Below are 14890 nucleotides of genomic sequence, written 5' to 3'. Positions count from 1 at the left end.
AGGGAAAAAAAGATGTGTATTGAAATATTTTGTTGAAAGATGGGTTATTTTTAGACATAATCCAGGTTAATATGTTAAGTCTAATAGATTCCTTTGTAAGAGCAGAATGTACAACACTATCTGAACCTCTTTTCAAACTTCAAAAACTTTTTCTCCCCTGAAAACACAAAACAAAGATTCTTTGGGTGGTTCAAAAGTTTACTAAAAATGAGGTAATGAAGTAAACGTATTTTGTGATAATATGTAGATGTGAGTGGAGATGGATTGTATATCTTTGGATTAACTCCAATAAAGGCAAATACTTCAGTGTTAAAATTACACTAATATGATAATGAAAGTAGGGAACTGCCGGAAGCCACACCAGCCTCTCTGGATGGCAGTCACAGCAAGGAAGTGGCAATGTTTGCAGCTCCTACCATGAGATATGAAAACCGGTATCTCCTTCTGCTACTACTGGCTCATGTTGGATATAAGCCTGCTGGTATTGACCAGGCCTCACAATATTCCATATCAGACCCATATTCTTAATACAGATACCTCAGAAGGAAAAGCATATTCCTGCCTTTACAAAAGAGATTTTAGATGAAAGCTCTATGGGTGATTGTCAAAAGGCTCTTCCTATGGGCCTTGCAGTTCTGAGACTTAGGGGGTTAAGAACACAAGAATTGCAATTGAGTCTGGCCCTGAGACTAAGGGCCTATTTTGGGCTTAAGAGCAAAAAATAGTTACTACCTATATCTTTGCTAATCGGTGAAACATATCAGTCCCTTCCTCAAGGCTTACATTCCACAAACATCCTCCCTTATACTGACAGCTGGGATGAGGATAGATAGGAGTAGCTAAAACATAACTCAGGGGCAAAAGACTGACCCATTCAGGGCCCCCATGATAGTCTCCACAAACAAACCAATTCAGAAACATTCATCCTCTTGAGAGCCAGACAAAATACTCCTAGATTATCTATATACAATTTGACCGATATGTTATCCTATTTTTCACTAAGAACATTCTGTTATTTCCTTGGTCGGAATAATTCTACTACTGTTATCACAAAAGGCCTCCCATTGTAAGAAATTCCTTTCTCTGACTTCATCTTGTTGCTGAACCTTTAAATAAACACACAAAAACTGACAGGACAGAAATGCCTGCCTGGTGATCAGAAAGAATCTCAGGGCTCTCTCACTCTTGTCTCTCTCTCTCACTGACACCGTCCATCCTTCAGGGACCCCTGGACCTATTGGAGCCGGCCTCCGACAGGGAACAGTGGTGGAAATTCTACCAAAGTGGAGGAAAGCAAAGGCAAAGTAATCAAGCAGCAATCCCAGAACAGCAATGTGAGATGGCAAATCTGGGTGGTTTCAAGGAAGCCTTTACCAAGCCAAAAAAGGAAGGAAACTAGTATTTGAATGACTATCCTGTTCAAAACACTGTGTTAGATTCTTTCAACTTTACACAAAGTAATTATTATTTCCAAACTAAGATACAGAAGCTGAAGCTCAGAAATTATCTCATCCAAAGTCCATTTGAACTGAAGTTGAACTCCATTCTATTTCCACTACCAACCTGCTCCCCAGGAAAGGATAGACTACCTCAATAAAGGTCCATTTCATTTCTGACAGGAAGAGTAATTAGTAAATGCCCGCTAAAAGAACGTAAGGATTTAAACGATGAAGTCAGTCAGTTCTGTTGTGAAATTGTATTATGGAAGAACTTACATTGTAAAAAGGACTTGAATGGCCTACTCTGTAAGCCCCTTGCCTACTGTGAAAATCAATCAACTGTCTGAGCATGTGGACCTAATTTCTGTCCACTTTCCTCCTTTACAACTCTTGTCTCCAAGCCAAGTTAAAAGTGCATCCTGTCTCATTCTTGGTTCATGTTGCTCCTCCTGCTTGAAACACTTTTCCTTTCCTCCAGATGATATCATGGCTGCTCCTTCTCATCACTGAGGATTTACTTAAACTCAAATGCCACCTCTACGAAACAACCTCGTTCTGCAAGCACCCCTATTAGTATAGCATCACGATTCTCTGATAGCATTCGTATGTGAACCTGTTTCACATTTTTAAGATTTATTGCTTGCCTGCTCCAAAGAGAATACAAATTTGTTGAGAAACAGATTTTTGTCTACCCCAGTTCTGTAACACATGAATTATTCTTGAGACACAAAAGACCCTCACAAAAAAATGTAAGTAATTTATTGAGCACATGGATTACAAGTGGTACAACTGAAACTACAATGTATCTCTGGTAGAAAAAAAAACCGTGTAAGAAGAGACAAAATAGTAGAATGGAGCCTATAAAAGAGTTACAGTGCCTATTACCTCTGAATCAAATATTAACAAAATACTATGCAAACATTTAAATAGCACTTACTCCAGGCCAGGCACTGTTCTAAGCATTTTACATGTATTAACTCGTTTTTATACCTCATAATAAATAGGTTTAATACTCCTTTGTTGCAGATGAGTAAAGTAATGCACAAAAGCTAACTTGGTCAGGGTCACAGAACTAGTCAAAGGCAGAGTCAGATTTTGAACCCACATAGTTTGGAGTTCCTGCTTTTAACTACGCTTCATACTGCCTCTCCAAAAAAGCCGAATGGTTGGCGGCACGAGCATCCGGTTCATTTATGCCCATACAAATAAGTTTATCCGCTTAAAATAACTGGGGAGACCGAAAAAATAAACTCATTCTGTTTCAGCGAGCGGTGGTTGTTAACACTGTTAAAAAACGGCAGTATTCTCAATTCTTGTCAACTTCTCGAGTCTACGAGATTTCACCTTCAGCCCGCAATACCCCGCCTCAACATCTCAAGTTTCCTCTCCTCGCTCCTCTCCACCTACGCCCGTTTATTCCAGCGTTTTTCTACTGAAAATGCTACTGAAAAAACTCTGCCTCTGCAGCTTTCTACTACTGGCTAAATCTCAACTTCCTCACCTGTAAAATAACAATAATACCCGTCTAGCCTACCCTGCTAAAACTGAAAAAAAGGTGAAATGTGAAAGCCTTATACTGATATTAATTTTGATATTAATTTCTATCCTTGATAGTTATTTTCGTGTCCTTGTCTTCCCTACACGTTATGATAAAGAAATAGACCTTTCCGTTCAGAAACTTGAGTCCTTAAACTCACTTGCCTATCTAGCCAGCTCCGCGGGCGCCAACCTGGCTTTGAGCTTGCGCATTAGCGACGGCACGAGCCTTTGCTTTCCCACCTTCAGCCGCCGAGTTTTGATGACGTAAAAGTCCTGCGCGTCCGAGCGAGCTAGGGCGCGTGAAGGGGGTCAAGTTCACTTTTCCAAGCGGATTCCGGTGCTAGTGTGTCCCGTGATCCTACAGCATGAAGGAGACGCCACTTTCAAACTGCGAGCGCCGTTTCCTACTCCACGCCATCGAAGAGAAGAAGGTAAATAACCCCGGGGAACTTCGCGGTGCGTGGTCCCTCTGGTCGCACGGCCGCTCGCAGCCTTCCGGCTTGGATGTGCAGAACCGGCAGTCGCAGGCCCGGGGAGCCCCTGGAGAGAATCGCCGGTGCGTTCCCCCAATCCCTAAGGCGCTTTTTTTTTTTTTTTTTTTGGCTCCAGTTTAGTTGAAAGCTGCAGTCACCCCAACGACTATCAGTGCTGGGGCACGCAGTTTCCACTCTCCTATGGGAAGTGGTTAGTATCCCACTTTTTTCCCAAGTGTTTAGGCCTGGCATAAAGTAGCTGCTCAGTAAATATTTGTTGAAGGAATAAACGAATGGATGTTGTGCTTACAGCGGCTGGACGGCAGACAAACCTATGACTATAGGAACATCAAGATCACGTTTGGAACAGATTATGGGTGCTGTATTGTGGAACTTGGGAAAACAAGGTAACAAAGGATTCAAATTATTCAAAGGCGCAATAGGGAGAAGCTTAAAAGAACCTTATTGACTCAGTTGTTTACAAAGCAGCTAAGTACTGTGGGCAACTTAGCTGAAACAACTGCTTTGTTTCGCTGCCAAGAATATTTTCTTTAATGCAAGAGTTCTTGGGTTTTGTAGTTGCATTTAAATTTTTAATCATTTTTTGTCACATGATTATCACATAGTTTCTGATCTTTTCAAGTCATATGGACAGCCAGCAGTAATTGCCCCGAGTTTGTAGTCCTACTTTTCTCATTTTCCTGCCGTGAAAATTAGGTTTTTAATATTCGTTTGGAAGCTGTGAGGATATTGCTCAGATGTTAGCCAGCCATGCCATATGGAAACTACTAAGAAATCTCAAGTTTTCATGCCATCTTGTTCAGTAGATACTTGTTTTAGAAAAGCAAAGTAAAGATCATTGATTTAAAAAAAAAAGTCTATAGAATAGTCAATATTGTAGTGATGTTTTTTCTTGTTATTTTTGGAGGTATGCCAATATGTTTTATTTCTGTATCTATTTTACTATATTTTATACATAATTTCAACTTCTAATAACATACTGAATATGTTATCACTCAGAGTAAGAATGAAACTTAATTGGTATCTTTTACATTTTATTTTTAGTTGGAAAGGTGATATATTTAGTTAACAGATTTGTACTTTATCTTTGCAGAGTTCTTGGACAGGTTTCCTGTGAACTTGTTTCTCCAAAACTCAATAGGGCAACAGAAGGTATTCTTTTTTTTAACCTTGAACTCTCTCAGATGGCTGCTCCAGCTTTTGAACCTGGCAGGTATTTAAATCTTTTTTTAAAGCTGCTTTAGCCAGAGGAGAACCTAACAGCAAGCTATTGTTTCAATGCCTTTTGCTGTATTTCATGACTTTAGCCCATTTCTATTTTCATAGGCAGTCAGATCTCTTGGTGAAGTTGAATCGACTCTTGGAAAGATGTCTAAGAAATTCAAAGTGTATAGATACTGAATCTCTCTGTGTTGTTGCTGGTGAAAAGGTGGGGACTAATAATCTTGGGTTGGTATTGTTGATTCATGGATTCCTGTATCTATACTTTTATTCTCAGCTTCTGTTAATTCAATTTTATACTGACTCACTTCACTTCAAATGTTCATGACTGCTATGCATAGAACTTGATATCATCTCTCTGAAGGGACATAAACATTGGTGAAAGCATCAACTTGGATGTGTGTAAAAATGTCTTATTCAAAGAACTTGTGGTTTTTCATATATTCTGATTTGCTTTCTTACGTTCTTTAAGTGAGTTGATAGAAGCAGGTAATATGTTCCTTTTTCATGAATGAAGAACTGAAGAACAGATTAAATCCTTCTTTTGTTTAAGTTTATTGGCTTATACAGGGTTAATTGGCTTATAGGGAGTCAGTAGTAGATGGACACTGGAAATATTACTCACAATAAATTGTGCTGCATAATGATTTTAGAACTTTATTCTTCATTAGGGTATTTTGACTATCTTTTTGACTGTCCTTGAATATGATTCTTCCTCTTTGGATTACTTGTAGGGTCATTATAAATATTGTCAAGACCTAAGAGTTTGCAGTTTTTCAGTTAGGAAGACACAGTAAAAACATGTTTAGGCTTTGAGGTTGGGGAAATCTTGGTATTAATTGTATAGTTATTTAAAGTATATATTTTACTGTTGTCAGATGACTCATAGAAAGGTGAACAATTGGTATGTGAGACGTTGGCCTAGCTTAATCGTTTTCTAAGTGTATTTTTATTGATAGAAGGAGTAACTGCATGTTTTAACAACAAGAGAAAAATTTGCACACAATATTATTTTTCCTTATATATAGCCACTGGTTGTGATCAGTTAGGATTTATTTTTTTTTTGAATTCACGTTCAGGTTTGGCAAATACGTGTAGACCTACATTTATTAAATCATGATGGGAATATTATTGATGCTGCCAGCATTGCTGCAATTGTAGCCTTGTGTCACTTCCGAAGACCTGATGTCTCTGTCCAGGGAGATGAAGTAACCCTGGTAAGCTTCCATGATTTGAGCCAGGCTTATTCCTATCAATGAATCAATAACCTTCAGGTGCAGGCAACTTGTTATTAGTGAATTCTTATTGTAGATGGTAATTAGGTATGTCCTGAAATTAATTGATAAATCTAAATTGTATATGGTCAGAATTGTCCTTGAAATCTCTTAAATCTCTTGTATTAAAGTGTCAGTAAAAGCACACCCTATCTTAGTTTTCTGGAATAAAACTAAATGGCTTTTTTGGGGATTGAGCATTAGATGAAATGGTTGGCTTATGTTTAGGGGCCACATGTGTGAAAAATACATGATTCTCAGCATATAGAGATACTTGTGCTTATTATTCTCTGGCAAAAGTCCTCCAGAAACAACTGGAAGGCTTATTAAAACATATGCTAAACTTTACCCTCAGAATAGGATAGGGGTAGGATCTACAAATTTGTACTTCTAACAAGGAGTTCCTAGGTGATACTGATGCTGCCAGTGTAAGGGCCACATTTTGAAAACTTGACTTTAATTATTTCCATTGCCTTTCTCTTTTGTGCCCAATATGTCAGCTTCAGTTTATATGAATTCATGCTGGAATAATGAAAGTACACCGTGGATAGTTTGAGTCTTGAAGTTGTGAATGGAAACATCACATGCCTAATTTTCTGAGCAGTCATTCATATGCTGCTTTTAGGCATTAGACTAGAGGAGACTCTTTAAAGACTTAGAAGTAGTTGGGGTGCATGGGTGATTCAGTTGGTTAAGCATCCAACTTAGGCTCAGGTCATGATCTTAAAGTTAGTGGGTTTGAGCCCCGCGTCGGGCTCTGTGCTGACAGCTCAGAGCCTGGAGCCTGCTTCAGATTCTTTGTCTCCCTCTCTCTCCCCCCCTCCCCTGCTCACACTTTCTCTCTGTCTCTTGAAAATAAATAAACATTAAAAGAATTAAAAAAAAAAAAGACTTAGAAGTAGAGACAAAGGATAATTAACAATAGAGACCTGTTCCTTGAGATAAGGGAATTGGTATAAGAAAGTAAAAGAGAAAGATCAATTAAAAAATACTGTAGAGTTATTGCTGGTAGTAAAGTAGAATGGAAAGTCACATTGGAAAAGATTGGCAGTTTTTTAAAAACTTAAATGTCAAGCTGTACAATCCAATAGTTCCATGCCTCGGAATCTACTCAGGAGGAATGGTAGTATACTTCTAGTAAAAGACTTTCATGTGAATGTTCATGGCAGCATTATTCATAATAGCCCCAAATCAGAAACAGTCCAAATGTTCATGAACTAGTTGAAAACCAAAATGTGGTATCTATATAGTATCCATATAGTAGAATACTGTTCAGCAGTGAAAAGAACCAGACTATTGATACATACTACAAGATGGATGAAACATGCTAACTTCAGAGGAAACTGATGCAAAAGACAAAATTATTTGATTCCAGTTAAATGGAATGGTTGGGGTTGGGAGTAGGAGTGAGAAGTGACAGCAGATAGGCTCAAGGAGATTTGAGAAGTAACGGAAAGGTTAAAAAACTGGACTGTGGTGCTAGTTACATAACTATGAACTTACTACAAAGTGAGTGTATACTTAAAATGAGTGGATTTAATGGTATTTATATCTCAATAAAGCTTTTTTTTTGTTTTATTTCTGCATAAAGTTCTAAGGAACAAGTGACGAAGTCAAACATAATTGTAAAAGAGTTACTTAGGTACTCTGTGAGGATTAAAGGAATTTCATTTTTTATTTTAATATTTGATGTGCAAGATATTTTTTGTATGTTTCGTAACTAACCATTAAACTTCTGTTTCCAAACAGTATACACCTGAAGAGCGTGATCCTGTACCTTTGAGCATCCACCACATGCCCATTTGTGTCAGTTTTGCTTTCTTCCAGCAAGGGTAGGTCTCATTCTTATCATGGGCTGAAATTAGAAATGCAGCTAGAACTTTTCTGTTCTGTTCAAATGTACTATGGACAAGTGAACAAATGCCTCCTCTAATATTAAAGCATCTTACAGGTTTTTTTCTTCTTTGTAAGGGCATTAGTTGGCAAAGAGCTTTCTCAATAGAAGTGACAACACTTTTAATAGAATACTTATAAATTTACTGCAGCATGGTGGTGCTAGAGATGTACAGGTGTTAGGAGAGCTGTGTGCTAGGCTGTAATTTGGGAAGATGGGGTGAAAATTACTGTGTATTGATGGAAGGTAGAGGACTTTGGAGCATGTTAGAGGGAGCATATTAATATTAGATGGAGTGTTATGGCAGCAGGTCACAGGGGGAATGGTTCACAAATAGGGGGAAAAATCTAATTTTCTTCATGTCTCTAGTTTCTTCACAGCTCACTGTTAATTTTCCTACAACAGAAAAAGCAGTTGTAGGTCCATGTAATGGTAATGAAAGCTTGACCCTTAAATCTCTTCACAACCAAATATAAATAAGATATTTGAACAATTTTTATGAATAGAACTAGAGAAAAGCTTTCAACTTTTAGTCATTGTAGTATAGAATTCCATTAGCAGGAAGTAGGCTGTCCAGTGGAAATACAACATGAGCCATATATGTAATTTTAAATTGGACCAGCTGCATTTCAAACCCTCAGTAGCCACATGTGACTAAAGACCAACATTGGACAGTGACGAAATAGACAGTATTTTTTTAATGAGCCATTAGCAGAACGTGAAAAATCTTCAGAGTATAGGATACTAAGGAGCCTTTAAAATTAACCAAATTAATGTTATCTAAGGTTTTATTAGTGAGCCACAAGTCATTTCATCAAAGTGATAGCATTAGGTTTAGATTATATTTAAATAAAACTAATATGAACTTGAGTGATTTTACTTTAATAGCTACTAATACCCACTTAGCATTCATTTTATCCATAAAAACTATAATTCTCATCTCTTTTCCCATTGCAGTGACTCAAATCCACAGGTTCAGACCTTCACTCTGTTAACTTTATTAATGCTATCTTTTAAAAATGTTCATTATCTTAAAATTGATGAGTATTCAGCCTCATGTTTGCTTATGTCCATTTAACATTCATTTCAGTACATATTTATTGGTGGATCCCAATGAACGAGAAGAACGTGTAATGGATGGCTTGCTGGTGATTGCCATGAACAAGCATCGAGAGATTTGTACTATCCAATCCAGTGGTGGGATAATGCTGCTGAAAGATCAAGTTAGTGCTTTGATTAATGTTTTATTAAGAATAGGTCTTGGGGCGCCTGAGTGTCTCAGTCAGTTAAGCGTCCAACTCTTGATTTAGGCTCAGCTCAGGTCATGTCTTGTGGTTCATGAACCTGCTTGGATTCTCTCTGTCTCTCCCTCGCTCTCCATCTCTCTCTCTCTCAAAATAAATAAATAGACTTAAAAATTAAAAAAAAAAAAGAATAGGTAGGTCTCTCCTTTTGAGAAGCTTTTTGTTGTTTAACTAAAATCCATCAAGAATATTTTCAGTGTTTGATTTTAGGGTATGTTAGAATCTGGTTTCAATATACTAATTATGTTCCTTTGACTGGTGGCTGAAAGGGTTCCTCTTTTCTTCCTTCCTGGCCATTTATGGCCATCCAGAGTCTAGCCCTTGTATGTAGAGGAACATTTTTTCTTCTAGTGAGGAAAGTAAGTCATATCCGTATTCAAAAAAAAAAAAGTGTCAAAAAAGTAGAAATAAGGTAAAAAGATAGTTTTACTCTCAGAAGTTGGGTACAATAAACAGTAGTTCTCAAATCCAGCTACATATCAGATTCACATGGAGGCTTCTAGAAGATAGATTGACATATAGCATATAGCACAGGTGGGACACAGGCTGCTTAATGTTTTTTGAAAGTTGGAATTCCAGTTCTGCCTTAAACTAACTGATCTTTTACAAATGATTTAATATTTTTGTACCTCCGCTTCTTTATCTGTAAAATAGGGAATAATGTTACCATCAACACCTTTCTAAAAAAGAATGTAATAAGTACATATGGCTATATTGCACTGTATAGCATTTATTAAATGTGCTGTAAATGTTAGTTTCTACTACCATTATTAAGACCGTTACCAGGCCCATGTTTCCAGAGATTCCAAGATAGTTAGTGCATCCCTGAGTATGTATGTCTGTGGCCTTTTCAATGTTATCTTTTACACTGTCAGGTTAAATAGCTTTTGGTCTGTTTCCTTAATGTGATAATCCTTCAGATATTTTTAAAAAATGCTCACATTTTGCATTAATTTGTGTTTACATTGTATTTTCATATTGGAAAAGGTCAGGCTTACATTATAAAGATAGAAAAACTGTTCTCATGTGCATAGTTTTGTTAGAGAAAGCTATGTGGTTTGTTGTTTTTAAATAACAGAATTCACTTTTATAAATAGGTATTGAGATGTAGTAAAATAGCTGGTGTGAAAGTATTGGAAATTACAGAGCTAATACAGAAGGCTTTGGAGAATGATCAGAAAGTTAGGTAAGTTTAATTTTTTTAGAACTAAATGGTCTTAATTATTTTTAATAGATTTTTTTTGTTAAGGACTTTTATTGCACAAGGGTAACCATATAATTTTTATACTCCATCTACCTTATATATTACTGAGTTGAATATACATACTACTTAATGTTTTTTGAAAGTTGATGAAACTGTTATGTTGTATTCCAATTTAAACATAATCTGTATTGAGAAGCCACATATTTTTCTTTTTAAAAAAATGAACATTTTCTTCAGAAAAAGCATCTAATAGTCAAAATTAACAGAGGAACACAAACTGGGGTTGGTTACCGTCTCTGCTTCCTACTGTGTGACATTTAGCAAGATCTATAACTCATCATTTCAGTGTTCTGTAATATGGAAGGTTGATACCTATTTGGTAGAGCTGGTTTGAGGATTCGAGAATGATATACTTTAAGCACTTGACTGGCACATGGTTTAATAAATGGTAATTATAGTAACTTTTTTATTTCTCTTGATAAGCATAATAAATTGGTGAGGTTAAGTTAGTCAAATAGCTTTTCTCTAATATTTCTCCTCCATCAAAAGGATAAAATGGTTAACTTTTCCCTTCCTGTTTGATCTTCCATCTCTCATTCCTCCCTTTTCACTATTCTTCACCCCCAAATAAAAAAAAAAAAACCCATACAGGAAAGAAGGTGGCAAGTTTGGTTTTGCAGAGTCTATAGCAAGCCAAAGAATCACAGCATTTAAAATGGAAAAGGCCCCTATTGATACCTCTGATGTGGAAGAGAAAGCAGAAGAAATTATTGCCGAAGCTGAACCTCCTTCAGAAGTGTATCTTTATTGGGTGTTTTTTTTTATAACAGGAATCACATCACTTTTGGCATTATTAGGTATATGGAAAGGTGTGCATACTGAAATTTGTTTTCTGAAACAATGCTTTGTTAAAGAAAGCATTTAAGATACTAGACAGTGATTAATTGTATTAAGTCCTTGGTGTAACATCCACCTCTTTAACTATCCTACAAAAACAAGAAGTGTTTCTTAATAATCAGTTCACAACATTTTATTTTCCTTTGGAAAATTGTTCATTTATTTTGAGAGACAGAGGAAGCCGAGGAGTGGCAAGAGAAAGAGAATCCAAAGCAGGCTTCGCACTATCAGCACAGAGCCCTATATGGGGCTTGAACTCATGAACCAAGATTATGTATGACCTGAGACAAGATCATGACCTGAGCTGAAATTAAGAGTCAGATGTTTAACTGACTGAGTCACCCAGGTGCCCCTGGAAAATTTTTCTTTAATCTCAATGGCATGGTCAGGCATTTTATATACTATTACACATTGTTCTTGGAAATTATTTATTCATCCATTTGCCAAATTTATTAGTACAACCCTTAAAAGCCAGTATGTCTGGATATTTCTCATCATTGCTTCCTTAAAATCTTACCTGAGTTAACACGTTTTTTTCTTTCTTATTGGTCAGCCATCCCATAGTATAGCTATTAGTAAAATTTTTTCATACAAACTTGAGGAACACTTCAGTCTTAAAACTTTTATTCTCATCTTTTTCAACACTGCGTCAAATAGCAGTAGTTTTCTTAACTTGTTAAGTGTTTCTAAACCTGTGCTTTGGACTCCTGGAACTGCCCAAATTGGAGAGGGAATAGAAAACTCGTGGGGTGATCTTGAAGACTCTGAGAAGGAAGAGGATGATGAAGGTGGCAGTGATGAAGCTATCATTCTTGATAGTATAAAAATGGACACTGGAGAAGTCTCCAATGTTGGAAGTCAAGGTAGGTAACACTTCATAGTTATGGCTTTTATGTAATACGTGTGAATCTTCCTATTGTAGGGATCTTATTTTTATATTAGCAGTTTTTTAGAGGGGCTAAATATTTTGTGATTTAAGTTTCAGTTAAACTGTGGATGCTAAACTACAATATTACTCAATTCTTTTCTAAAACAATGTGCATGTCTTTGTGGAGTAGTAGTACTCTTTGGTATGTAGTGGTGTTTTTAATATTTAATAATGTTTCGTTCTTTTTTTCTTTAGTATTTATATCTGGGCCAGATTCAGGGGGAGACGTTTTTCCAAGATTTCATTCCTGTATGCTATTTTTCCTTCTGTAGTTTCTAGACTCAAACATGAAAAGCCAACATCTACTAGAGTAGTTTTGTCCAAATAGAACTTTCTGTAATGTCAGGAATATTCTGTATGTATACTGTTGAATAAATATAATAGCTACTAGCCACATGTGGACACTGAGCAATTGAAATGTGGTTTCTGACACAGTGATTCTCAATTTTAAGTTTAGTTAATATAAAATTAAGTAGCCATGTATGGCTATTGTATCAGAGCAATATTAGAATACACAAAATTCTAGAATTACCTGGAATACTGTAGAACTGGAGAAAATTGTTTTTAACCTGTGGTTATTTTTACGCTTAGGAAAGCCAGTGTCTTGCTTTTGCATTAAAAATCACAAATCTTTTTTTTTAATGTAGTAAAAACAAATCCTACAAGGTTGGATGTAGGAAGTTAGGCAGAGAACTAAAGGGTGCATTTACTAAATCTGGCTGAAAAAAATAGTTAAGGCGATACTGTTTAGGTATGTAATAGGCATAGCTGCCTGTCGTCAAGGAATGAAATTATTACCTGTAAACATCACTGAGAGCCTGCTAGGGTTTTTGAAGGAAACAAAAAATCCCCATTGATTGGGACCCTTAGATATTTACTGTATTTGTACACCTATCTAAGTTGCTTGAACGCAGGGACTGTGAACGAATCGTTGGAATTTCATGTCGTTACATATAGATCAGCTACGTTTTTAAATGCATAGAATTGTAGGTTTGACAATAACTAGGTTGGCCTAATCATTCCCTTATTGAAAAATGTTATCATTTTCTGTTACCATTTTCTGTTCTAGTGCTACAGTAGGCATCCTCGCATATGCCTCTTTATATGTGAAATATTTTTCTAAGATTAATAAGGTTAGTGGCAAACAATCAGTTGCTGCTTTGAAGAGTAATATTTTCAGCTGAATAATCAAAAGTGGACCTATGATAATTGGGAGGATAAAGCAGGTAAAGCCTTTCTGAAGCAGGTCAACACAAAGAAACTAATTGTAAACTCATAAAGACCTGATATGATGTGCCAATTAGGAAAGGGTTAAATTCACATTATATTTTTCATGAACTAAGGCACAGGAGAAATAAAGGAAATACTCAAATAATAAAGGAAAATTCAAGGCAAAAGGGGATGTTTTCAGACTACTGTATTAGGCAGTGTTAAAAATATCACCATTGGCAAGGGTGACTAGGAAGATGGCTTCTTCATATACGTATTTTTTGGGGTATAAATTAGAACAGTATTTTTGCAGGATTCAGAAAAATATCTTTTAGAATGTATATGCCTTTTGACCCATTAATTCTGCTTCTAGGTATTTTCCTTCCTGTGTTGTTTATAATAAAGTTATGTAGATTTTTCCTTCTATTATGACATGTACGAAATGTAATGCAACTACATTGTACAAATGCAATTGTCATGTAATTACAGAATTTTTTGGAAATAGTTACGTGTTATTTTTCAGAGCTCCAAGGAATTACTTCAGGGAAGGGAAAAAACCAACTAGTGCTGTAAGCCTCAACTCCGAGTAGTTTGAGCTATTTGTATAGAAATAGAACTGCTGACATAAATCCACGTGGAAAATTTCCAAGAGATCATGTATATTGTTTTCTTAACATTTTCTTAAGATGCCCCTATAGTACTCTCAGACAGTGAAGAAGAAGAAATGATCATTTTAGAACCAGACAAGAATCCAAAGAAAATAAGGTAACAAGTTTCTGATTTATTTCAAATGTATACACATACTCAAGACTTCTCTGGTTTTAGTCTCATCTTGTCCTACTATAGACACCCCTCTTTTAATTTGAAATCCAGCTGTTCTTTCTGTGGTTTCTTCAAACTGAGATTTAAAAACATTAGGACCTAATTCTATAAAACTGGATTACTTTTAAAGTAATACTGCATTTTATTTTCATTGTTGGCAAGTGTTCTATATTCTACTGAAAAAAATAAGGCCACTTATTTTGGTAATCCGAAATTAATGAGCACAATATTAGGAGTCTGGCAAACCATCCATGGTATCAGCTTGTAGTGCTAATACTGTTAGTAAACTGTTAATTTATTTTATTTACAGAACACAAACCATCAGTGCAAAACAAGAAAAAGCACCAAGTAAAAAGCCAGTGAAAAAGAGAAAAAAGAAGAGTTGCTAATTGAAGCTCAACATAGTTGTATATTTGTGTATATAACTATTAAAAGGATATTTATTCAGTGCTTTGGGTAATTTTCTGTTCACAAGTCCATTATAAAATCTAGTCAATTCCATAATAGTTTTTTACATTATGCTTTAAAATAAACCTTTTGGACAACTTAACTAACAGGTTTTAAATAACTGTCACTTCAGTAAAGTGTTAAAGTTGATCAGGAATGAAAAAGCATTTTCTTAGTGTATACAAAGAGCTAAAAGATTCTCAGGATTATCACAACTG

At 36.0% G+C, this 14890-nt stretch overlaps 1 protein-coding gene across 1 annotated transcript; it reads left to right on the top strand.

Annotated features, from left to right (window-relative positions):
• Window positions 1–3267: 3267 nt before the first annotated feature.
• EXOSC9 (exosome component 9) lies at window positions 3268–14675 on the top strand. The gene is made up of 12 exons (XM_039241605.1): window positions 3268–3409; window positions 3764–3858; window positions 4566–4685; window positions 4799–4901; window positions 5773–5910; window positions 7717–7799; window positions 8952–9084; window positions 10263–10351; window positions 11021–11167; window positions 11948–12129; window positions 14090–14168; window positions 14536–14675. Exons 1-12 carry the CDS (start codon window positions 3344–3346, stop codon window positions 14612–14614), a joined length of 1314 nt encoding a protein of 437 aa, XP_039097536.1. The 5' UTR covers window positions 3268–3343; the 3' UTR covers window positions 14615–14675.
• Window positions 14676–14890: the final 215 nt, after the last annotated feature.

This window comes from Hyaena hyaena, unplaced genomic scaffold (assembly GCF_003009895.1).
Source record: "Hyaena hyaena isolate Hyena2069 unplaced genomic scaffold, ASM300989v1 scaffold_198, whole genome shotgun sequence".
Taxonomy (NCBI): domain Eukaryota; kingdom Metazoa; phylum Chordata; class Mammalia; order Carnivora; family Hyaenidae; genus Hyaena; species Hyaena hyaena.
Note: the sequence above shows the minus strand (reverse complement) of the source record. Positions and strands in the feature narration are given on the sequence as shown.